This window comes from Acanthochromis polyacanthus, chromosome 12, assembly GCF_021347895.1.
Source record: "Acanthochromis polyacanthus isolate Apoly-LR-REF ecotype Palm Island chromosome 12, KAUST_Apoly_ChrSc, whole genome shotgun sequence".
Lineage (NCBI taxonomy): Eukaryota > Metazoa > Chordata > Actinopteri > Pomacentridae > Acanthochromis > Acanthochromis polyacanthus.
The window spans coordinates 27,635,081-27,662,301 of NC_067124.1; the positions used below are offsets into that span (position 1 = coordinate 27,635,081).

A 27,221-nucleotide genomic window follows, 5' to 3' on the forward strand; every position below is an offset into this window, starting at 1 on the left:
GAGCATTCAGAACCATTTTCTGATCCTGTAGGGACATTTATTGAATCGAATCCCCCCCCCAAATATTGAGAGATTAATCAATAAATTCTAAAATAATTACTTGCAGTAACTCTATGTGCATTTCTAATCTGACTTCCAGACTCCAATATGAAAGGAGCAGTTCCACATTTTGATACAGGAAGACAGATAAGAAGATCAGTGCCAGTCTCGTGTCTGCACAGTGTCTATGTAGCATGAGCAGACAGACTGGAAGCAGAAAGAAACAGCTAACCAGAGAGACATGCAAAAATGGCAGGTTGTGGTTTTAAAATGAATTGCATGCTGGAACTATTTACTGATGAACAACACATAATCCGGCCAGCACTTCTGTGCAGCATATCTGGTGTTTAACTTTACCCTGACTCGTACTCTGGGAAGTTGCTACATTGAAAAATCTCCAACATGTTGGTCCCTGTAAACCTAATATTGTCTTTTTTATAGTGCTAGGCAACGATTAAAATTCATAATCACGACTAATTGCATGATTTTGTGCGATTAATTGCATTGTTATGTAAAATTTAGTAATGAATTTAAAAGTACTGTATTCTGCACTTTGGGTTTTAAAGTACTGCTATATGAACACAAATGCAGTAACATCTGGTTTGCAAACACTTTAAACAAATAAAGTGCTTTTCAACAGCACTCTTCTATTTACACAGTAACAGTTAGCATATTTCTTGTAAATCTCAACCTAAACATTAACGTAATCAAATAAATCCAAAGCTATTTGCCCCAGCAAGGGCATTAACCTTTTATCTGGTTTGTTGTAGAAAAACAAGTTACCCTGAAAGTAAAGAGCCGCGACCATAACATTATAACAGAAACCTTCCCAGCCACAGCAAGTTAACATTTATACATCTGTTTTCTTCTTTTTTTCTAAACAGGTACCAGCAGAAACATTTTTCTTTTGTCAGGGAGCAGCATAAACAGTCTATGCATCGGGGACTATAGCCCCTGTGTAAGGGTCGCTCGTTCGTGATGCAGGTTAAGGCTCACATGTGGTGTCATTCTTTGCAATCCTAAGTATATTCCTCAGACCGACATCTTCCACAAAACTCATCTATCAGTCTATAGCTAACTACTTTGGTGCAGCATTTGTTAGCTTGTCTTGCTTTAGTTTCTCTATTTTTCCCACACTGATCAACATCCAGCCCTCCTGTGACCCGTAGTTTCTCTAATGGATTTCTAATAATGCGTTAACTTACCTAGCCCTGCTTTTAAAATTTTGTTTGTGTACAGATCAAGTAAACAAATAAAATGTGCATATTTGCAAGACAGCCAAACTGTCTAAACTTATAGCCTCCTGTTGTTGATCATTGATAAGAGGGTGGTATTGATCCTCCCTCAGATCAGATTATCCATGCAGCCTGTGATCTGGATCAAGGTGTAAATGCATGCAGAACACATTGCAATCAGAAAGCAACGTCAATCACAAAGTCACAGGACTGTTCCGATAAAAATCAAAAGCCCTATCTGATTTACATTTTGGCTGCCATCTGCCTCGAAGTTATCACCTTTTGCCATGATACAGTGCTCCCAGCATCGCTGCAAAGCTCGTAATACTCCATCGGTCAGACCCTCCACTTGATTTTCATTTTTGGGAAAAGATAGAAGCCACAGGGACCAAAATCTGGAGAGTAGGATGGGCGGTGACTGTGTTATTGTGACCATAAAACCCTTTTGCTCTGAGACTGGGTGCACAGTGCATTGGATTACTCATATTCGATTCCAGTTGAGGTAGTTTGCGCTGAATGTTCTCCCTGAAACACCTCAGGACTTTATACTATGCCATTATGGTCCATCCCAGGGTCGTATTCATGGTGCACAACTGTGCGAATGTTGAAGAAACGTGTTCCAAGTGCTCTGGACTGGACACACGTTCTTCGGTCTTAGAGACTGCAGGCACTTCCACTGATGTTTCTTCTCTTAATGGTAGCCACACCATGTCTCACCAGCAGTGATCATCCTCACATTAACGCTGAATCATCTTAATTTCTTGCTTTATTGAAAAAGTTCAAATGTACACCTCCAACACAATAACATCTGTAAAACAGGTCCAGCTGTTGATAAGACAGTGCCACATGCTGTCATGACTCATGGCATTTCTTGCTCACACATGTTGCATGGACGTGATCATGACACATACAGTGCATAAGCACCACACAGTGTCATAACTTTGTGATTGTACCATTTAAACCAGACCACTTGTAGAGATGGTTCAGCTCACATTGTCCTCAAATCTCACTTCTTTAGGAATTTGAACAGTTTGACCCTTACTCTGCAAAAAAATAAAAAAATAAAATAAAATAATTAGTTGAGCTCATGGTGTGTAAAGGTATTGGATGGTTGTCATAATTATTGTTTCTGACTCAAACAGTCATCACATAATCATCGAAGTCATAGTTTCAACAGGAAATGTCAGAACCTCAAGTCTAAACTATAAAAGGGCCCTAAAACCAAGCAAATGCGGCAGCTTAATGGCAGCCAATGTTTGCTTTTCAATGCAATGAAACCTAAATTAAATAGATTATTGTAATTTCTCCCATTCCTTCCATTTGACATGAATATAGCATTATCCAGCTCCAACTGCTTGTTTGATATCAAAATGTCGCCATAATTAAAATGACAAAAGGCCTACATCACACCAAGCGTAAAGGCCTATGATCAGATGTCACGCTGAGCACTCCTTCGTTCACACAATCACTGCTACCTACATTATAGACACTGAAAACCTCATTCTGGGGAGCAGAAAATAGACATTTTGGACACTGAGCATTGTGATTTTGTGTCATAACTAATAAGGTGTAAAATAACTGCATCACTGTAAGCAAAGCATCATCTACATGCCCGATACACTTGTTTTTGATCCATTTTGGGGATTTTTGAGGGCACCATATAATCTTGATTGTATGTGCTGCACAGGAGTTGTTGAAACAGTTTTATTTTGTCATATTTTAAATTCTTAACCAGTACGAACTTGGTCATCTTCTCAAAAACCAGAGTAATATTTCAAGGCAGTTATAGTAACAATGAGCAACTTGAACAATGTTATTTCAGCACATGGCTGATTTATTGGACAGCTAAATAAAAGAGACAGGCGCATCGAGCTTCAGCGTGACCCCAGTCAGACAGAATCACAACCTCCGATGACATAATGATGCCTCAGCCAAGCTACATTTTTCAAGTCTCCTTTTCAAGCCTTTACATCATCTCTAAACGATAGTTACATAATAGCATTTTAAAATAGGTACAGCAAGCAAATCAAACATCTCTCCAGATGTCTTCACACTTTCCATTTCAATGCAGCACACAATCAAACTCATTAGCACGTTGCAGCAGTCATCAACGGTGATCCCAAGACTAATGAAGCTTTTAAATGATTTACCGTGATCTATCAGGCGTCTTTGTGGCTGCTTAACACACTGCTTTGCTTAGTGTGTATGGATTTTCTTGTGCATGCGTTTGTGTGTGTGACTGTAGCCCATACAGCAGCCCACTGCCAAAACAAAATGTCCAAACACCCTCTCAGCCCTGAGCTTTGCTGTATAGTACTGTATGTCTGAAACGAAAATGTAAGGTACTTCAGGAAAAAAAATGTTGCTATGGCAACAAAACACAGAGCCTGGGTTAGGCTGAAAAAGAGAGTGAGTGAGAAATGGATTTAAATGGACCTTTCGAGACTGTTTTTTTTCTCATTCCAGACCAATGCTTTTGTTAGCACTTTCATAAAGGAATGCTTAATGACTTCGATTAATTTAAGCAGCCATTAATGTGAGAATGCATATGTCAGAGCAAGACAAAAAGGACAATGACCAGACCACCTGTTTTGGTTTTAATTTTTCACTGCCGAACACCCCTTGCTAACCCCACCCATCTCATATTCTTCGACAATATTTGCATAAAGACTGTGGATCGGGTGATTTATACACCGATTCTGAATGAGTCTTAGCACACGCTGCCACCCACACTTCTCCACTCTGTGCATGTTAAGTGTGAAAAGGGGCAGTTACGGTGTATTATGTTTGAAAAGTGATTTTTGGTCTATATTCAAGTTGAAGAGTACAATTTTCCAAAATGAGAAATCTGCTCTCGGCACCCACCCTTTTGGAAATGGTAGATAATGCAGCATGTGGAGTAAAACCAGGGGCATGTTGAAAATATAGAAGCTATCAGACTGTGCTACTTCTACAGTCTAAGTTCAACTCTGCTCTCAGGACATTATTCCAAGTCGTTTTGTTGTCCCCTTGCAAATACCTAATGAGTGCAACAAGTGACAATAAAAGTGCAAATAAGCTAAAATAAACAGGAGGTACCTTCATTCCAAGGAGATTTAGTTACAACATTATGCATGTGATCCATACTAAAAGTTTATGCATACACAGAAACAGAACTAAATATGGGCTGAAGAAAATTCTGGTGCTGTAGTTGGAATGGTGTCGGCCCATTTGGCTTGCTTAGAAGCAGCAGTTCCTTACTTTGCAAAAGGAGCATATAGACACTGTTTTCAACATAAAATTCTAACTAGCAAAATATTTCCATGCTTGTAAAAAACAAAAAGGTGGGTGAATGTTTAGGGGTTAATGCAATCAATTTAACATGTGAGCAACGTTAAACATAGTGGTCAAACATGCAGGTGGATCTTTAGCGCCTTTTCTGCACCCTGATGAGGAATGAGGACCTCAAAAAATATCACCTGGTGACCGTTAAGCATCTTCACATAGGTGACAAATTAAAGGAAAAATGAATGTGCAGTGTCTCATTAAGAAGTTAGACCACTACATGCAACCAGAACAGCTTTAAGCCTCTATGACACTGATTCTCCATGTCCTTGGAGGTTTTGCACCTATCCTTAATCACACTTTGAGTGAGTCTTTTCTGATAGATTGTTATTGCTGTGGATAGCATTCTCCACCCTTTGGATTGAGGCTGAACATTTGTTCAGTGTTTAAAGCGTGAGGCTGCATTTTCCTGAAATGCATCAGGTCTGTCTGAAGTTTCTAGATCACCTTTAGCAACAGATGGATTGGTTGTGTTATTTGTTAAGCTATTAGCTTAATGTGGCAGTAAATGGCATTTTGAAAGCAGGCCTGAAATCAAATGTGCATGTGTGTTACTGTGTGTTTGCACGGCATGCACTAATGGAATTACTTGCTTGTTAGTGCAAGATGCATGGTTACTTGCATGAAGAAGTGGGACTTTAACGCTGGCTGATTATGCTTTCCAAGGCACTGTTGCAGACCTGGGTACCTTTAAATTGCCCTCATGATTTATATACTGTATGCTGTAAGTCAACAGTAATCTGCCCTCTGTGACCAATTAGACAAATTACAAGAAAGAGATTAGTATTCCCCTTTCACGTTTCTTTCTGTGTGTGTGTTTGTGAAATAGACTAAAAGCAGTCAAGTGTGTTCACACCGGGAAAGGCTGGTGCAATGTTTTGGATGTCAAACTGCATTTAAGTCCCAACACTGCTTCTCTTTGGAGATAGAAAGTAAATGATTATAAGGTGCAAGGGATTGTTGCTCAGCATTTTCTAAATGTGAATATAATGTGAGCTGCTGCTCTATAAATGAAATGCTTAGTAAGACGAGTTTGTCACTTGTGTATAGTAATCACTATGGATTTTTGTTTTGTAGGTAGCAGATCTGTTTTTATTCTAACAACAAAATGCAATGTTGTTAAAATAAAGTGCGTAATGTCTCCCATAAAAGCATTACATTTATTGATCCATCTGCTTGTCACAGCAAGACTCCCTCTTTTCTTTGGCAGAAGCCAAAAGTGGTCCAGATCCATCCATCCATCCATTCTCTATACACCGTTTTATCCTCACTAGGGTCGCGGGAGGTGCTGGAGCCTATCTCAGCTGACTCGGGCGAAGACAGGGGACACCCTGGACAGGCCGCCAGTCTGTCGCAGGGCTACATATACAGACAGACAATCACACCTACGGGCAATTTAGAGTAACCAATTAACCTCAGCATATTTTTGGACTGTGGGAGGAAGCCGGAGTGACTGGAGAAAACCCGCGCACGCAAACTCCATGCAGAAAGATCCCAGGCTCGGGCCGGGATTTGAACCGGGGATCTTCTTGCTGCAAGGCGAAAGTGCTAACCGCTACGTCACTGTGCAGCCCTGGTCCAGATCTCCAGATCTTTTTTTTTTTTTTTTTGAAAAATCTGTTGAAATCTGTTTATTCATGACAATGTGAGCAGCCCAATTCACATAGAATTATAAAAAATTCTGATTTGGACCACTTATATAAGTGCTCCTAAATCATAGACAGGTTCTTATAATCATTCACGTCTCCCCATATCGCAGCTCATGTTACTTTTACATCACTCTAGATCAACATTTTACATGAAGTCTGTTTAAATGAAGCCATTCATGTCGTTATGTCACCACTCCTGGCTTTGCATCCACACACAAAGTACAGAAGTAGCAGCCACTGCACAACAAAAAAAAAAACAAAGTTTCTCAACATTCTTGTTATCATTTGCTCTCTAGGTCACTCACATCTGCTGCACATCAACCTATAAATGAAACCATGCTTACTTCAGAGAGCCTGGTCTCACTTCCATTGGTGAAGAAGTTAGCTTTCTCACATAAAAACTGTCTTTGTCAGGACTGATTGGCGTCAGGTGTGAATACGCTGGGTAGCCTTTATTATCATTTTTGAGCACACAGGGTTGTGCAATAGACCTCCAAAAATCTGTGAAGATTAAAATTAGATGCCATGACAAAATTTCTCAGCTAGTCTGTTAATCCTATTCGGGCAACAAAACCTTTGCTTTGTAACGTGGTTAATATTCTGAACAATGAATTTTAAGTTATGTAAGGATCTTTTCCTAAATGTAACCAAGAGGTTTTGGTGCCTCGGCACAACTAAAGTGCAAGTTCTAATTAAACTTAAACAAATAATAGCTCTGACCTGTTGAGGCGCTGACACGGGATCTCTTGAGGTGTCCTGTGATGGGATGTTGACGGCAGATCTTTTGGGGCCTGTGGGTGCATTGTCTTGGATGGTTTCTGGATTGAACTACGATCCACAGAGTTTGGAGGTCATACTATAATCTGGTATCTTTTTCGTGTTTCTCGAGTTGTTCTTGAGCAGTTTTTGTGGTGTGGTTAGGAACATGGTCTGCTCGGTGATGCTGATGCAATGGAGAGTGCTGGGGGTTGTGCTTGCTCCATAACTATGTTTAGGTGGGTGGTGCATGCCAAACTAACGTCCACGTGAATGCCAGGACTCAAGGTTTCCCAGCAAAACATTGCATTGTAACAAGATGATCAAGAACATCCCCTGTCAGCAGTTTTAATATGGTGGCTGATTGCTTTGTATTCCTCATATTACAGTCCAGTGCAACAGCAGAGCAGCAAACACTCACCAGTGGCTTTGATGATCATCTGTAAGAGGAAAACCTCTCATCACAGTCGAAGTCAGAGAAAGTGCACATCCCAGTTACAGTGGAATAATAAAGTCCTAGAACACCTCTAAACGTTTCTCCTGCATGACTCCTGACGTTGCTGTCAGCTGAAGTGTTGATCGCGCTTGGCAGCAGCAGAGGAAGTAGTGCCAGTATCTTTTTAAAGTTGACTTTGCTATACATTCAGAATTGAAGCTGCGATGGCTGAAGCAGCGAAGAGAAAACCAGTGGAGCCTTTTCTGTGTTGCTCTGCCCTGCGCTTCCTTCAGCCCTCTCTGTCTCAGTTTTAGTTTACTTTGTGGCTAGGTGGGTTTGAAGACAGGATTTGTAAGAGTTTATAGCCTGGGGCATCCCAATAGCTGTGTGGTTGGGATGCAAAGCACATAGGGGCAAATGCCATCAGCAGTGAGATTCCACTTTGATTCCCAGCTGGTCGGCATGTTTACCATGTCATTCCGGTGCTCTCTTTCCCCATATTTCCTTTATGCTTCCATTGCTGCTATCCAATGCTGTAAAAAACTATCTTTAAAAAAGATTATACCTTGTGCTATTATCCTGCAATGTACAATGATGCAGCAAAAAAAGTGCAATGATTCAACTGACAAAATGAGATCAGACTCTGGGGCTTTTTAACTGATGATTCAAATCCTGGATGTGTAGGGAGCAGCCCTCTACACACAACACACAAACTTTCAAATATAGAAAAGTGGGTGTTTTGACAGTACACACCTTTTGTACTTGTGGGGGAAAATGACAGCTGCAGCTAACACACTTCTGTCCCAGTAAAACCCTTCAATGGAGGATGTAATCAAACACGTGTTCACTCTGCCTCCAAATTGGCACTAAATGAACCAAGTGTTTGTTTTTTTTTAAATTCACCCTAAGGCTTAAGATAATACACCAACACAACACTGTCTATTGTTTTCTGTTTAGTTTTCTTAATGAAAAACTGATTGAATTCTCAATCACCGTTTTCTTATTGGCACAGTCTGCTCCTCCTGGTGAAGTTAATTAGTTTGGAAAACAATAAATTCTGAATTGGATCTTGATATCACTGTTAGGAGGCCTTTTAACTTCAGCTGGGATACATGCATGTTGACTGGCTAACCTCCTACAGTGCAAGGCATCACCCATGAGGATTTCTATTAATTAACACTCTACGCATAGTAACACACACCTAAGAAACTGCAAGAAATACTATGACAGAGTGATAGAAACCTCCAAAGATGAATGAAAAAAGTTAAAGTTCATGAGCTTGTTTAGTTTTTCTAAATGTAAGAAGATGAAGCTCTGGAACATGCAACCAAAAACCTGTAAAGTGCAATCGAACATTTTCATTGGTTGCACTGATGCGCTTGACATTTAGCAGATCTGTCTGGGTAACTACTAAGCAAAAGCTGCATTAGAATGCCTTTTTTTCACTGTTGTCAAAGTAACTGAGTGGAGACTCAAGGCTTCTCTGTGCACAGCTGACCAATACTGATGCATGTTAGTCATTTAGGAAGGTAAATGTGACATTACAACACTGTATTCCATGCTTTTCTGTCAATTTTTTGGCTACACATTAAACTGAGCTGCTGTGCTGCAGTAACCAAGTGAAGACTAAAGATTTCTCTGACCACATCCGATGAGTAGCATCTACTGATGCATGTGAGCTGAACTTTTGGTATAGAGCTCGCCTTATGTACTAGTTTCTTTAATTTTGTGTCAGCCTTTCTGGAAGCGTAGGCTTCATTGATTTTGCATCTATCTGACCTTATTGAAAACTGCAAGTTTGAGGAAATTAAAATTAGCTTACTTTCGTGTAATTAAGATCTGCTGTCAAAAGCGCTCTTGACTCATTTAATAGAGCTAACTTTCAATTTATTCCTCTCTCTTTTATCCTTTTCGTATAAAGGTCCCTGCTATATCAGATTTAATTTAGATGACTCCTTCACCAGTCAGTCATCCAGCCTACAGGTGGTAGTTTTTGAAACCGTGGGTTTAGGCACACCAACATTGGAATAGTGTGTGACAAACTCCGTCATGGTCATTTTTTTTCCTTCCTCGCGTGGGTTGGAGAAAATGTTAGGACTGCAGACAGAAAGATGGGCAGGCTCACACTGAAAAGATTGCCATTTGGACAGGTAAATAAAAGAGATTGAAAGGAGAGGGCCGATGAGGATAAAAGAGGAATACAGATAAAGGTAAGTATGGAGAAAATGGAGGGTTCTAGATGCCGCACATATCTGAAGGGGAGGGAATGAGAGGACGGTATGAAAACAAGAAGAGGGTGCAAGGAGGGGAAAGAAAATGAGAGAGCGAGAGAGGAGAAAGATCAAGGGCTGAGGAGCGGTAGAGGGATAAATGCACTATTTGAATTATGTAAAATAGCTGCGTGGGAGAGAGGAGGTGTGTGTGTGTCTGAGTATTGGAGTGACAGAAGAGGCTGAGAGAGGAAGAGAACGAGGAAAGAGCAGAAACAGACAGCATGAGCAACATGAAAAGTCAGAGTGAGGCTGGCTGATATGCAGGAGAAACAGGCGAGGAATTTGAACAAACCAATGCAACCATCTCATGATTTGTATTACGGTTAGGATGCCGCAGATTGATCTCTGAGAGGGCTATGTGCTGCGAATGAAAAACTAGAGATACATGAGAGAAAACAAGCTGTGCTGAGATGTAAAGTCAGCTTTGATATCCTGCCGCTGAATTTTGGAGACCATAAAAACGATTATCTAAGCAGGGCTCCTACATAGGTGGTCACCCTGAATTTATTAGGCACAGGACTGTTTTGTTCTTATCTGGTGGAACGAGGTTTGACGTGCTGTAGGCTTCTCATAACTTGACATATTCACTGCGGATGAGGATAATCAGGCAAAAGCTTCAGTCATGTAATTGTAGGGACGGCAAAATCAATCAGCTTTAAATATCTCAAACTACTGAATGAAATGAGGAAACTTTATTTGGATTCATGCCCCCTGGCAGATGAATCCCAATGACTTTTCTTTCTGTATTGCCAAGTTAAAATTTACCAGATGGTTCCCAGTAGAACTGAACATTGATTTTATATTTAAATTGCATTTGAAACAATGCAATTAGGAATTTGTAAAGGTTGCATTTTAATACTGAGCCATGCAGCACCTCTAATCTAGGTCTGATATTGTGGTGTTGATGGTTTTGCAAGTTTGTCCCATCCACCAGTCATGGTGTCTCATGTGGTAATGCTCCATCACGTTTTTAATCTGCTACACAGTGAATATTAAACAGAAATTTTACTTTAAAAAATTGTATCACAAATCATTCAGCTCTTGTTCCCAGGCAGTGAATACTAAAGACTGAGCTTTCCTCATGTGGCACCATGAGATTCATATTTGCCAAACTAATGACATCCCTTCATAATCAGCTGTGCTTTGTATTTGCTGCCAATTATCACATGTTGTCATGCCAATATGATAAACTTAGGTCATAAGCATTAAAAAACGTTTTGTCTGCTAAACTGTTAACATGCTACTGTTTGTAGTTAGTACCAGTCACCACTAGGCAGCTTCAAAGAGCTGCTAGCATGTCTATAGAAGGGCTGAATGATGTGAAAACAAAACCATCTTGTGATTATTTCTGACTAATATCACAGTGTTTTCACAATTTTAGTGATAATATAAAATATGTATTTTTCTGAAGTCTGTTTAAAACCAATGCATTCTCTTATGTTTGGATAATATGAGTCATAGGTCAGAGCATCTCTGCAGCACCACTGTGCTTTGTCTAAAATAGTATGTTGTGATACATTTTGCTGTGTTATCAAAACATTGCAGCTCCTACAGTTTTGATATTGCACTTGGTCATATTGCGATTTTGACAAACCTTCAATTGATTGTTTAGCCTCATTTTCTACTGTTTGACTTTGGACTCAGAATGCATACTCTTCCTCATGAGAACTCAGTCAAAGCCAGTGTTTTCTGCTGATAAGATATCTTTGTATCTGGCTGTTGTGTTTAGTGAGAGGTCTCAATTTTTCATTGTTTCTCACAGAATTTGGATCAAAAACAGAATAAAAAGCTGCACAAACGGTGTTTAGATGGCTATGTGATATGAAACCCTCCCGCTCAAGCTCACACAGTTATTTTTAGTTTTAAAAACCTCAAAATCCCATTGTTGTTGTCCTCATTTAATGTCACACTACTATTACAGTAGAGAATAAACTGGGAACATGTTTTTGACAGATTAGAGTCTGGGTGTGCCTTAATAGAATATAGTTTGCCGTTATTATAATGATAAGGTGAGAGCTATAGGTAAATGTACTGTGTTCGATTAAACCAATGTACTTTTTTTTTATTATTATTTTCCTGAAGGTTTTCATAGCAAGGTGTATTTTGTCCAAACTGCCTCTCAGATGGTCAGATAGCTTCAGAAACCCTTGCACATCATTCCAACATCAGATTACACCCTGCTCACACTGTGATTGGCCAGCTGGGGTGAGGAGAGGGTTCAAAGTGGCTTTGAACTTCTCTTTTTAGATCTTATCTTATTTTATGTTATCTTGTCTGATCTTTTTAGCTTTTTTACCTGTTCACCCAAAAGCAACTGGCCAGTGTATATGCAGTGCTGTAATATCCATATAATCATATACCCATAACTCCTGTAATACTTTCTTGTATATTTTGAATTTGAGCTCATCTGTTACATTTTCTATTAAAAATGTCATTTTTCTTTGATTCTTGGGAGACTTTAAGTTATGATGATGCAAATTTATTCCCCTAAACTTAGTAGCACCTTTCACCAAGATAACCAAAAGCATTATCAGTGTTTGTCCAGATAGTCTAGAAATTGTGTGCTGTTATCCGTGCTTTTGACTGATTTTATTATGGCATCCCCCACACCAAGAGTGATGCACATTGTGGAAAGACATAAAATATTTAAAGACAAATGATACACATGCAGAATAAGATAAACCTTGAATGCTCTGCAGTCTTATATGGGGATCCAGTTCAGGAGAACTAGGGTCTCTCCGTTTCATATTGTGCTGTACACCCTAGTCAGAGACATAGCTTGTGGACGGACCATTTATTGATTTATAAAGGAGCAGTGATATCTGTAATTATCTGAGGCAGAGTTATGTGATCAGAGCCGCTTGTCTGTCTGTCAGCAAGATTACTGAAAAAATAGCAAGCTGAATATCATGAAACCTGTTGGAGAGATGAAGCACAGAAAGAACTCATTCAATTTCGGTGCAGATCCAGGCCACTTTCGTTAAAACTGTGAGATGGAGCATCGGCCTTGGCGAAGGATGCACTCTCCGAGAGCTCTTTTAGTTCTTTTCTGTAAAACACAAAGAGCTTTCTTTACACTAGCTGTCTTAAAAATTGCTTTCACCACGAAGTGCATCTGCAGGAATTTGAGAGCAACACTGATGCAGAGATATATACACACGTGGACAAAATTGTTGGTACCCCTCAGTTAAAGAAGGAAAAACCCACAATTCTCACTGAAATCACTTGAAACTCACAAAAGTAACAATAAATAAAAATTTATTGAAAATTAAATAATCAAAATCAGCCATCACTTTTGAATTGTTGATTAACATAATTATTTAAAAAAACAAACTAATGAAATAGGGCTGGACAAAAATGATGGTACCCATAACTTAATATTTTGTTGCACAACCTTTTGAGGCAATCACTGCAATTAAACGATTTCTGTATTTGTCAATGAGCGTTCTGCAGCTGTCAACAGGTATTTTGGCCCACTCCTCATGAGCAAACAGCTCCAGTTGTCTCAGGTTTGATGGGTGTCTTCTCCAAATGGCATGTTTCAGCTCCTTCCACATATGTTCAATGGGATTCAGATCTGGGCTCATAGAAGGCCACTTTAGAATAGTCCAACGCTTTTCTCTCAGCCATTCTTGGGTGTTTTTGGCTGTGTGTTTTGGATCGTTGTCCTGTTGGAAGACCCATGACCTGCGACTGAGACCGAGCTTTCTGACACTAGGCAGCACATTTCTCTCCAGAATGCCTTGATAGTCTTCAGATTTCATCGTACCTTGCACACTTTCAAGACACCCTGTGCCAGATGCAGCAAAGCAGCCCCAAAACATTACTGAGCCTCCTCCATGTTTCACCGTAGGGACAGTGTTCTTTTCTTCGTATGCTTGGTTTTTGAGTCTATGAACACAGAGTTGATGTGCCTTACCAAAAAGCTCCAGTTTGGTCTCATCTGTCCAAAGGACATTCTCCCAGAAGCTTTGTGGCTTGTCAACATGCATTTTTGCAAATTCCAGTCTGGCTTTTTTATGAGTTTTTTTCAGCAGTGGTGTCCTCCTTGGTCGTCTCCCATGAAGTCCACTTTGGCTCAAACAACGACGAATGGTGCGATCTGACACTGATGTACCTTGGCCTTGGAGTTCACCTTTAATTTCTTTGGAGGTTGCTCTGGGCTCTTTGGATACAATTCCAACGATCCGTCTCTTCAATTTGTCATCAATTTTCCTCTTGCGGCCACGTCCAGGGAGGTTGGCTACTGTCCCGTGGGTCTTGAACTTCTGAATAATATGAGCCACTGTTGTCACAGGAACTTCAAGCTGTTTAGGATGGTCTTATAGCCTTTACCTTTAAGATGTTTGTCTATCATTTTTTTTCGGATGTCCTGGGACAATTCTCTCCTTCGCTTTCTGTTGTCCATGTTCAGTGTGGTACACACCTTTTCACCAAACAGCAGGGTGACTACTTGTCTCCTTTTAAATAGGCAGACTGACTGATTATGAGTTTGGAAACACCTGTGATGTCAATTAAATGACACACCTGAGTTAATCATGTCACTCTGGTCAAATAGTTTTCAATCTTTTATAGAGGTACCATCATTTTTGTCCAGGCCTGTTTCATTAGTTTGTTTTTTTAAATAATTATGTTAATCAACAATTCAAAAGTAATGGCTGTTTTTGATTATTTAATTTTCAATAAATTTTTATTTATTGTTACTTTTGTGAGTTTCAAGTGATTTCAGTGAGAATTGTGGGTTTTTCCTTCTTTAACTGAGGGGTACCAACAATTTTGTCCACGTGTGTATTACTGATATTTGAAGGAAGGACGGCAGAGATGGACAGACACGTAAATGCACAATTTTTGGTCGCATTTTTTTGGTACTTGGCCCCCTGTGTTTTGTTTTCTGCTCACTAACTGTACATTTGCACTCTCTCCATCATCTATCAAGTGCAGGACAGGAGTTTATTCCCTTACTGGCCAATTCAGTGCATTAGGCACTGACTTGCTGACGGAAGTCAATAAGTGCTTTGTTTGTTTAATGCTCGCTCCTCTCTATCCATGCATCTCCCAGTTCCTCTCCTTCACATGCAGACTGTTAACATTTGCCTCATCTGACGTCCAGACAGAAAATCTATCTGTCCAATAGTCTCACACCCACTTTGTCAACACCCCTCCCCTCCAGAGGTGTTTTTGTGTGGAGCAGTAGAAGCAGCAGCAGTGTTGGTGAATAGGTGTGACCTTGTGTGGTGTTATTTCTCTATCGCTCAATTTTAACCTCCATCTGCTTCTCATATTCTTTCATCCTTTCAGGAAGACTGTCAATAAGACCCCTCCCATCACTGTTTATTTCCACATTGACGCTGTCTTTCTGTCTCTGCATCCTTTGGCTCTACCTGTGTCTTGCGCCACACATTTTCTCCTTGTATTACATTTGATGTTTCCCTTCCTCTTAAATACGACCGTGTCTTACCTGTCCACCATCTCTCCCCCTCACAGATCATCGCGCCCGGCGGAAGAGCATAGCCACCGGGAAGCAGCCCAGCATGGAGGTCCCTCCCACTGCCCCCCTTCAACCCTTCCGACAATCCGTGAGTAACCCCTCCTGTCCCCGGCCTCGCTCGCTGCCTCCATCCCTCTCGCTGTCCCTCCTCCCTCCTCCCGCCCTGGGCCCACCGCACACCTGTGGCCGTCGGGCCAGCGGCACCCCGCCTCACCCTTACCCTCTCTCCCTGGCCGTCTCCCCCTCCCTCACCTTTTGCCAGCAGCAGCAGCAGCAAAAGGGCTCCAAGAAAGGGCCCGGCACACCCCCTTTACCTCGCTCGCTGCCCCTCTCCCCCTCCCTGTCCTTCACCCTGCCCCACTCGCCTGCCGCCTCCTCCTCCCCCCCCTTCTTGTACTGGGGAGGAGACTGGAGGGCTGCCGGTTCGAGTCCAGTGGCGGGAGGAACGTTTATTGCACCACTGCCCCCTGTTGAGGTATGTGACACAAACATGGCCGAGGCAGAGACACTGGCTACGTTCACATTCACCACAAATATTCACACAGGCCCCACAGATGTAAACTCCACAGTGACGTTCAAGAGTGCAGAAATATGGGAAGAGCATAACTCCTATTCACACAAATATTCATATTAGTGCATCATGTCAAGTGTCGTGCCCGTGTGTGTGCAAGTTTGTATCAAGTTTTAACTCCTTACCTACAAACCGATTACTTCAAAACTGATGCTATACGTTTTTACAGTATGCATTTAATTTTCCTTACCATTCCAATCAGCGATAGGCATGGAAATAGCTTATCAGACTTTTGAAACATACTTGAGTTGTGTAACAAAAACAGTAATCTGCATTAATGTTTTTTGTTGTGTGGTAATGCAGTTTAAGGATAGTTTCACTTTAAAATTTGCATGATTGTCATTAAGGACACAAAATAAGAAGGAGGAATAATAAGGAGGAGGAAGCCAAAGCTACCGAGCACACAACAGACTGAAGTTACAAGTGCAAGTGTGAACAGAAACATTAAGCGAACAACATGTAACAAAGAACAAAAAATAAACTGTGAAAATAGCATCAGTTATCTTAGACTGATATATGCGTATTAGCAGTAAAAGTATAAATTTGGATGTTAAAATGTTGAATAATACAAACTCCAAAACTCCACAAAATTTAATTAACATACCTTTATTTGTGTTTTACATATAGTTGCTTGACCCTCTAAACCCTAAAACCCGCTTGCAGTTTAGAAAGGTGTATTATCTTTAAAGTTGCCAAAATGACATCATTTGTCAGAGCTGGAAACAGTTTGAAAAGAAAAATTTGGATTTTCGATTTTGTACTTATCTATGATGTACAATTTCATGGGAAAACTTTTTGGAATTTTCATCAAAATGACTTTAATCTACATGTGTGATTTAAAAATTGCCCCAAATAAACAGTTTGCACCAGATTCTGTTGAAAAAAAAAAAAGCTCTTCTAGTCTTAGCTGAGAAGCCGTGACTGACTCAGCTGCAGCCAACAGTCCCAGATTCGGGTTCTTTCCGCTGAACTTCAGGCTGTATTTAGTCAGAGCAAATAGCAGACTGGTATGGAAACAAACTAAAAAATGCAAGTAGTAACATAGCTGTAGAATGTAGAGCAAATGTCTTTTGCAGAATTGGTAACACCTGTGGAAATCTGTTGTACATGTTGATTCCAAGTTTTTTCAATTTTTATAAAATACATAATCAAAGAAATGTTAGAACTGTGTCATACTGCGCATGTTCTTGAGTTCTCTTCTTCTTGCCAGGATTGTGCTTTTTCCAGAGGTGCAGGACTTTGCATTGCAATGAAAAATGAGCCCACAGTGAGGAAAAATGTGACAGGAGCAACAACAAAGCCCAGAAACTGCCTGCGTAGAATTAAAAAAGAACTTTGCAATATTTATGGTTTAGTGTTGATTGGCCATTACTTGTGATGTGTAACCAGATAAAGACAACTGCTTGAGAGCCCAAGTAACTTTAGAAAAGAAAGTATTTATTTTATCAGGAATTGGTTGAAAAGACATAATACCAACATTGTATTTAATACTCAGTCGACTACTAACTATGTGTTGAAATTAAATATATAAATCAGGTATTAGTACCTGAGTAGGCTGAAATTAAATACTTAACTCAGTCTGGTTTATCAAGTGTCCGATAGTACAGTTTCAACTAATGCTGACATGAATGAAAACCAACAGATCTGTCTGGAATGGTTGGAAAAGTGCTTGCAAGGCAGCAGGCTGGTTCATAAGTGGTTAAGCGAGATGTAAAGTAAATGTGACTTGTAGTAAATGGGCTAAAACGCAGCAAACGCCTGGTATGATTCTTTAATGTGAATGACGACAAGCAGTATAAAGATGTGCTGTCACTGCTGCTTCTGGGATCATCATGTCTGTTTTTGTACGAGACACAACCTCAGTTACAGAGGGAGAGTGGAGCTGGCAGCGAAACACTTTCTGTCTGTGGATAGAAATAATCTGTTTATTGTTTTATTCATGGCAACACAAACTCAATCACAAGGTATCAAAAATATGAACATAAAACGACTTAAAGGATAGATGGGTGTCTTATTAAGTTTGTGCCAGTCTTCTATGCTGCCCACCCCCTTTTTATTATTCCTGCTGGTGTTTGCACACTGTTACTGTAGCAGCAAATGGCGTTTCTGTTCCATCAAGGAAACTATTTGCTGCTCATTCACTGTTGTGCTTTGAGAAACAGTTTCAGCATACCTGAAAACTGCAGAAGCCAGATAATCCATTAGAGGAAATGTGAAACCTCAGCTTGGTTTGGTCAGAGGTTTTGTGTTTCATCATTTTTAAAAGTGGCTGAGACGAGGGTTTTTATGTCAATGCTTCAGGCTCCCTGATTGGATAAGTAACCCTGAAGGTCAGGAGGAGGGTCACAGTGTAAACATAACGTGCAAACAAAACTTTCATAAAAACTGCTTTTGTGATTATTGCTCTACACTTGATTTAATGTAAACCACTGAATACTCATGGAAAGAAATGGAAATGTTAGAAGTAAATCTGCCAGAACATGTTGCTTTACACAGAGCTAATGTGACAGAAACTCTCCTCTGGGCAGAAGGTTAACTGTACATTTTCCTATAAATAGCCACAGAGGCTTATCAGTGCACATTTTGCAAATCAGGATTGCAGCCAATCATGCTATGGTCTGTCATGCAAGTTAAGGCATTAAATGGCTGTAGGAGACTTTAGTCTTGAAGGCAGGTCCTTCTCACAGGCAAGATGCTGCTAAGCCTGGAAGCAAGTGCTGTCTTATTAAAGGATCATTCCAGTTAATTTCAACCTGGCTTATTTCCTATAAAAATAGCTACAGCGGCTCTATGGGTCATGTTTACTTTGCACTTGTCATTTCCATTCTAGAGATGCAGGGAACCCACGACTCATGCAAAACTGCACACTGTAGGACTGTCGTCAACCTAAAAAAATTTTGGCTGACTCCAATCCTACTTATTCTTCGACCAAGCAACTGGCTGCCGTGCAAAATAAAAGTTGCACTATAATTATGTGCCAAAGTGCCACACACTCCTATCAACCTAAATTAATTATAAATAAAAAATAAAACGTTAGTGTTTGTAGCATATTAAGTCATTTTAACCAGGTTATTTAATTTGACAAATCCCATTGTGATGCCACTTTTTTGTTTTAATGAGACAGAATGTCAGTACCTGCTGCTATTAACAAACACTGTAGCTGTCAGAGCCGTTGCTGCATATTGCTGTTGTAATAAACCAATTATTAGACAAAGTTTACTGATATGTTCACAATCAAAAGCCCTGAGCAGTAAATATGACAATTGTCAGAACAAGTGTACTGTTTTTAGACGGTATATGATGTTAGTTTTCGAGCTGTGAAATGCAAAGTTTACGCTCCACTTTCTTGGCCAACTGTCTGACCAAAATGGAGCCACACTTCTTTGACATATCAATGCCAGTAAATATTCAGTAAAGGTTAAGTAGGTTAAACCCAGCAGTTTCAATTTGGTCGAGCCAATTCAAAGTGGTAAAAACATGGGGATGTTTACAGGTAGTCTGTTCCTTCAGCTGCCAATAATAATGGATTAATCCTGGAAGGCTGTTGATGTAGCACTTCTCCTGATTAAAGTAACACCGGCAATTGTACAGCCATTGAGAACTGGTTTAGATGAGAGTATACCAACCAACCAGTGGACCTAGAACCTACACTCTTAATATTTTGGGGCAACTGCTTAAGATTTGTACAGTTTTCAAAATCACATATTACTTCTATTCAGCTTTTTTTTTTTGTTATATTTGCAAAACCGAATGACTAAAAGAGTCACATGATTTTTTTAAATAGCTGTTGATTATTTGGTTTCCTTGCAGCTCTACTATATTATTGAATTGTCTTTGTGATGCATTCATGTGTGGTTTGCATTTTACTCTTGTAGCTGATAAAGTTTGAGCTGTTCTTAAGCATTCGATGTGCGGTTGGGTAATTTAAATTAACTTAAGCAGTATCTAAAACTGTCCTAAATTGTTGTTTAAGAAGGACTATATGCTTCTTAAAATTGTAACAGAGCAGAACTAAAGTAGAGTACCAGAATAAATTTTGTTTTGCCAGTGATGCTGATCGATAAAAACGCCACAGTGCAGCCTCCTACCAACACATCACTATGCTGCTGGATATTTTACAGCAGCGTAGCATCTTTCTTAGCCCCTACAGAATTTCATCTCATGTTTGACGATTAGTGTTTAAAAAACTGATATCTAATTACATGCAGCTATTAAATGCAGACAGCAGCAAATGAGCTGAAACAGTAAATGACAGCAGCAACCTGAAATGAACCTAAAGCAGAACCAGCGGCAGAGCGACTGTGCATGCAGACACAGCCAGGGAAGTTCAAGTTGATCCACCCCCTCCTTCTCCCTATTACCACCCTTTATAGTGCTTTATTTTAGGTCAGGCTTTTCTCCCCCTATTTTCTATTGAATACTTTTACTTTTCGAGACTTAAAGTGTCAGACGGAGCGGCTAATCAAATCAGATTTAGTCATGCAGGCTATTAGCTTAGAACCAGCAGATGGAGCCAAGTCTTTAGTCATATCCTCAAGACAGGCTTCAAAGCCATTTGACTCATGCCAGATGACAAGGCGTCATTCCCCCGAGTCATTCTCCCACTGAATAATACTGTTGTGCTGCAGGTATATGAATGATATCATTGTGGCTCTTCAGGACTCACCTAAAAACTGAATGGGTGAAGCTTCTTCGAGGAACAGTGGAAAATATTTCACACACGCGTTGAGACCTTTTAAGTTAGTTTCTCATCAAATATTTTAAGATTCCGGCTGTGAAATCAGGTTTGAAGTTTGACATTTGTGCTCTGCAAACACAGTGATGTCACTGTTTTATATTTTAAAATGCTGTTAGTGGGCTGAGGAAATCAAATGTTCTGCAAAATGTCAAAAAGATGTGAAAATGCTTGTCATGATTTTACTTCAGGTTGCATTTTGGCATGACTGAGTTTTATCCATAAAGTTAATACAATTGAAGAGTTTATTTCCAAAAACAGATAACTCCGTTTTACAAATGTTCAAAATACTTATTTTTTATTGTTTGAGATAATAATAATAATGACAATAATAATTTGTTGTTTCTCTGTTTTGTCATGTATTTTTCTACTGAATCAAATCCACTCAACTTCAGTTTGATCAGTTTGATTAATATTATCTCAAGTAAACAATAAAAAAAGTTTTCTGAAAATTTATCAAAATGGAGTTATCTGCTTTTGCAAATAAACTCTTCAATTGGAATAAGGGAGAAAAGATTTTTTTCTTGAAAATGTTATCAAATTATCAAATTACGTCTCTGTTGAGCAACTTCCAGCTCAAGAAATGTCACATCTTTTCTGCAGAGATTTTTGAAGAAATGACAGTATACTGAGACATAATTACTTATTGTGAAACAAATCTTTTTTTTTTTTTAAAGAGCAACTTGGCAGGTTGGTAATCCAGTGAATTAATGTGGAAGTAGATTAAGCCAAAAGTAGATTTTTTAACAAATGATGTCCAAATACGCACTAAAATAACATTTACAGTGGTTTTGTAACCGATTTTCATGGCTGCCTCACAAAACACAGTGTAACAAAAAGGAGAGTAAGCAATGGCTACTTTAACATTAAGCAATTTGAATGAAAACAGGAGTGAAAAACACTGAAGATGTGAAAAATGTAAATTCATACTTACAGGACAGACCACTGCTTTATAACTGAGCCTGTTAGGTGTCACTGAGACCAGAAACAGACTAAGACTTGGAGAAATAATTGGCATCAAAGAGATACTAATTGCTCATTAGGAAATAAGGAGAACCCTTGAAGAGTGGGCAGAAATCTTGATGACGGTTTATGAAGTTTTGATAATATTAGCTGAAACTGTGTTACATGTCATTTCTGTGAAGTTTGCTGTCATTAGTCAGGATTGACGATCAGCTGGTATCAGTTGTTTCTCATTTGTCGAGCATTTGACAATATCATTAGGAGTTTGCAAACATAAAAGAAGAGTTACAGCACACACTTTAGAGCACACACTTTGCATTTTCATCAAGATGAATCTCTTGACACATTTGTGAGGATTTCCATAACATGACGTTGCACAGTCCTGACTTACATGTCCCATCCAGAACTTCATCGTATCTCAGGGAACATAATCCTCCTGTCTAAAATGAGTTCCGAACACAACAGTGTTTCTCATTATAAATGCTGCTGTGATGCTTCCCCAGTTACACAGAACTAGGCCAGACACGAAAGGAGCTTCATAGTTTGGAAAACCGTGCATTAAGTATCCTAACAGGCTGCACAAATGTAATAATTCTCTGTGGTGAAAAATAATGATATGCAAAATAATTAGCAAAAAAACACCAACTTTCTAAATCATAGCGGCTCAGACTCACTAACACCTACTACTTCACAGCGCGCTGAGGTAGAGTCAACTACCTTATGTGATGTAATGAAATGCAGAAAATTCACAAAATATATTTTTCATCTGAATTTATGCCTTTATGGTATGTAGAACATTTTGCATTAAGTTTTCAAAGAAAAGTTAAGTATTAGTAGTAGTTTAGTAAAAAAGTATAACTTGCAAATTGCTCTTTAAAGATGTGAAACAGCTAAACTAGTGCAATCATCTTTCATCCAGCCTTTTTATTATTTTCACACAAACAGGGCTGAGACTCGTCTAATCAGGTTTCTATCAGCTCGATTGTCCTGGAAACAAAGTCATGTAGATGAGTTCTATTCAGGTTTTTAGTTTGTCTGCAAGAGAATTGACAAATTCCATTCAAAGCATGCATGCAGAACATGGTGGATTTTTTGAATGTGGTGTTGATGTACACGGTTATCCACCAACGCAGTATACAAAGAAAGTCAAGATACTGCTTACAGGTAGAAAAACAGTAAACGATGCAATTCCTGAAACATGCGGGAAAATGTCACAATATATGCAGTATTCTCTGTGTAAAATTGTTGTATGAATTCAAGATCAGTTTATCATGAAAGGGCGAACTGCATCCATGCGTGAGACTTACTGCTGCTACTGTTGGACTGTGTGGCACACCACTGCCCACCACAGGAACTACTGCAACACTGCAGTTGTCTGTGGACAGTAAAAATGTGCAGAACTACTTCTTGTTAATAATAAATGTACCTTTTGCTCTCCCCATCACGCATCATGTCTTTCATTTGTGTGCATCTCCATTCGATTCCGGTGTCATTTAAATACATCCAACACAACCAAACTGACTTCTATCCCATGATCATACCTGCTTCATCTCTCTCCTCAATTCGCACCTGACTCTTGCATCCTGTCTTCACCACTCGCTCGCTCATCTTTTCCGACCCACGCCGACCACGTCTCGGTCTCTGTGACTTCGCACCATGCACGTCCTCCCTCTCCTTCTCCATCTGCTGCCGCTCTCCTCCTCCGCCATGCTCCAGAGTTTCCTCAGTAGAAGGTTGAAGGGCTCAATCAAGAGGGCTAAGAGTCAGCCCAAACTGGACCGAACTAGCAGCTTCCGCCACATGATCCTCCCCCGCTTCCGTAGTGCCGACCAAGACAGGTTAGTGACCGAGTGTGTGTGAGTGATTTCATGCAATCGCGTGGACTGTCTGGATGTGTTTAGCCCTGCAGTGTGGTTGCGTTTATGTATAAAATCTCTGTTTACCTGCTGCTTCCGGACTTTGGAGTGTTTAAATGCAATACAGTTTATCTCTACTTTTGCAGTCCAGATCTGTCCTTATGATTTAAGCAGGATATTGGAATGGGAAGTGTCACAGTCTGTGGTTGTGGAGAAGTCAGTTAGGGAAAATGTAGGTTTTACTACATGAGTGATGTGAAGGGGACAGCCGCTCTGAAATTTTACAGACTCACTGAGAAGAGCTGAAATATAGCATTTTACAGTTTGCTGTTATATCATCCAGCCCTGTTATTGTGACTGCTGACTTATCCAGGTTCTACACAATGCATGCTGGGATAAAGTCTATCTATCTTAAGCTCTCTCTGTCTATGGTTTTCTATCTTTATCGCCTCTCTACCAATATGTATCATCTGTCTTTATCCAAATCCATCTGTCTATCTCCGTATCTGCCTGTCTGCTCTGTCAGTATCTCAACCTTTCTCTTTCCATCTCTATGTCAGTCTTTGCATTTCTTCATCTGAACCCATCTATCATTTTCTTAAATTACTGTTTATTTTACACTGTCATGTCTCACCGCAGCGTCACTTACAGTTAAAACACTCAGCACAGTCACTGTTTCTCTGCTGAAGCGATGGGGGGAAAAAAGCATCCCTTCTCTCACCATAGCAACCAGCAGACAGCCATATGGCGGCTGTACAGACCATAATGAGTCAGTGGGAGATTTGCTTAATTATACCTCCTCTGTATCATGTAGCTGTAGCTGCGCTGGGATTCTTCAGGCACAGCAGCACAGGAGGTACATGGCGAATTTTGGAGAGAGAAATTCTTTGGATTGACGGTTTATACTTTGGCAGAGGTTTTTTTACACAGAGGCTATTATTTTGAAGGAGAAAGAGGATGAAAGATATAATCTGAAATTTTAGGCTTTGAAATAATTAGGGCTGCAACTAACGATTATTTTAATAATCGATTAATCGGCCGATTATTTTTTCGATTAATCGATGAATCGGATAAAAAAAACATTTTTAATTTCCGCCTCTTTATTCAGAAATAGAAGATTTGGAATGACAGAACAAATAAGATCATTATAGGGAAGCCTTCATCTTCAACCATAGACAGAGGCCTCACATCAGTGACGTTCATGTTGAGGATGCTGTGGTGTACATGATATCTTTCTCATCATGAAGCTTGTCAATGCAGTTCATCCTGCCTCAGTCCAACACAGACCAGTGTCTTCACTCAGATGTTGTCAGAAAATTAAAACTTGAGGCTTAATCTTCAAATTATTACCACTATAGTGTGCAAGTTCATTTGTAATGCATATTCAAACCATGCTTTAGCTGATGAAAGTGAAATAAAACCTATCTCTCACAGCCACACACGCCCCATCTCTGTCATTAATCAGTTAATAAGCTAACCCTAGCATCAGACAAGCTACCAGAGAGACTGGTTTCCTCACTTTAAAACGGAACAAATGTAGGATAATGCACTAACTTAAGGTGCGTGTCCACTAGATGCGACATATCGCATGTGGCCGGTTGGTGCGTTTCCAGCTGCGATCCCGTGTGTTTACCTGCAGCTCATTTTTATAAAGTGGACTCGACTTCTCCTTAAACATCTAAACTCGCCGTCGGTGAACTAAAACCAGGACAGGCTCAGCTGCTGCACAGATTATTTCTCGCCTCAAATGCTTTAGAAATACTTTTCCCAGAAGTGTTTTCGAAATAATAGAGAAAGTTTGCGGCCCAGCCGCTGTGTTTATCAGACTCATCTACCGGACCGTCAAACTGAAAGCGCGGTCACATGACACGTAGTGGCCCGCTCGTGACCGTCCGGCATCAGTGCGATTTTCAGATGCGTGCGTTCGCATGTAGTGGACACGCAGCATGTCTTTCTTTTGTGAAGCGTGAAATGCTCCCACACTTTTAAGGACTTCGGTGAAACTGTTTTCTCCGTGCTGGTCATGTTTCATTTGTTGAATTTACTTCCCTTTGAAAATACCTCCTCTGCTCTGCCTCCACCTCGCTCTGTTCAACTCGCTCTGCAGGTGAAGTAGACGGCTCCGCCACATGACGAGTGAGCATGAATCGCGCAACACAACGAATCGATAATGCAATTCGTTGCCAACGCTTTTAATAATCGATTATTATCGATTTTATCGATTCGTTGTTGCAGCCCTAGAAATAATGTTGAGTGGTTATTCAACAGCTATGAGGAACTAAATCACAAATGTGTTGACACCCTTGTGTTTTATTCAGATTTGTTTCTACTTTATTGACTGTGAAGGGAGATTTTTCTTGGTTTACATTAAACTTATGATTAACATACCGAGTACACAAAGATATGTGACAGTCAACCACATGCTACTGCAAATGTGTGTGTACATATTCAAGTACTCTTAGTAAGAACCTAGCAAACAACATATTCTAGATACCTGTTGCATCCAAATTCACATCTTTGCTTCTTGGCTGAATTTAGGTGTAGCACAAAGCAGATGAAGCTGCACAATGTGACCGTTCCACCAATTCTAGTTGCTTTTCTGTTTATCAATGTGTTCAAGAAAATTTTTAATTTAAATCAAATTTAATCGTGGTTACAACCTGCATACAGCTCTGCCTCTGTCTCCACATGCTTTACTCTTGATTCAGTCACCAACTCACTACTGTGTAGGTGTGTTAATATAATATTGCCACTTTCTAATGATGCTTGTTACATACAGTATTTGCACACACAGAAGAAAGACAAATTATGCTTCTGTAAAATAATTACTTCTCTATTGTATAAGTCACAAAGTCCCCATTGTTCCTTTACGCATCGCATATCAAAATAAACAGCAGAATTCACCTTTTTTGGTGATACTGGCTGTTTCTTTGTATGCCAATGAGAAGTAAGAGCAAATTTCTGTATTGTTTCCAGCATACGACTGACATTATAATCTACTTTAAATGAAAAATAAACACAAACTAACAGATTTTCTTTTAATTGTAGTGATTCAAAAGTTGTGGTTAAAAGATGAGCGCAGGTTACCTGTGCACAAGTAGGCAGCTGTGATCCCTTTCTCTGAGGGGCCCAAATCAGGAGTTCCTTGTTTGTGTGTGGCAGTAAACATTTGCCTGGTTTACCAAATCATGCAAGTAGATGACTAAGTGTGAACACAGTACAAAATAGCAATTATATCCATTTGGTAGTAAGCATGTATTTTTCTCAATTTAAAATCATACAGTGTGCTGCTGTCAGGTTCCGATGTTGCCACATTCCAGATAATCTCAATACACAGTTATGAAAAGATACCTGCACTGCCAGCATTTATGGTGAAATAAAAGCATAGGAATCCCATAATTATAGTTTATTTTCCTTGATAGGAAGGCTAATATACAAAAATCTTATATCAAACAAAGATCTGGATAGCCTCAACTGAAATGAACAAAACAAGAAATTATCCTTTAAATAGAATCATAAGGCTTGAAAGATTAAACAGCATATTGCACGTCTTCAACATAAAACATGACATAGAAGAAGAATGCTCAACCGAGAGACAACATATAGCACAGTTGTCCATCCCAGCAAGATTGAGAAATGTTGTGTAATAAGCACAGTAAATTGGGACTTTATTTTTGCTTTATTATCCACTAAATTCACCCAGTTCTATTATAAACTGAGTTGTCTCCATCGTCTGTCTAGGCCTGCATATTTTCATTATTAATTTAACTGCCAGGTATTTTATCAGTTAATCATATATTTATTTGATGACAATCGCTAGCTTAGTTTGTCCAATAACAAGAGCCCAAAAATTTTGATAAATTTTCCGTAAGGTGACAAAAATAAAAAAAAAACTC

At 39.6% G+C, this 27,221-nt stretch overlaps 1 protein-coding gene across 10 annotated transcripts in view; it reads left to right on the forward strand.

Annotated features, from left to right (window-relative positions):
* syngap1b (synaptic Ras GTPase activating protein 1b) overlaps positions 1–27,221 on the forward strand; it is a 186,565-nt gene that overhangs the window by 101,337 nt on the left and 58,007 nt on the right. For 9 of the 10 annotated variants that reach the window (XM_022199611.2, XM_022199605.2, XM_022199607.2 and 6 more), the window contains 2 exons: positions 15,197–15,288; positions 23,186–23,307. In XM_022199611.2, the coding sequence (XP_022055303.1) occupies positions 15,197–15,288; positions 23,186–23,307 (214 nt within the window). Of the gene's footprint in view, positions 1–15,196; positions 15,676–23,185; positions 23,308–27,221 lie in introns of all 10 variants that reach the window. The other variant, XM_051957180.1, reaches the window with a different exon arrangement.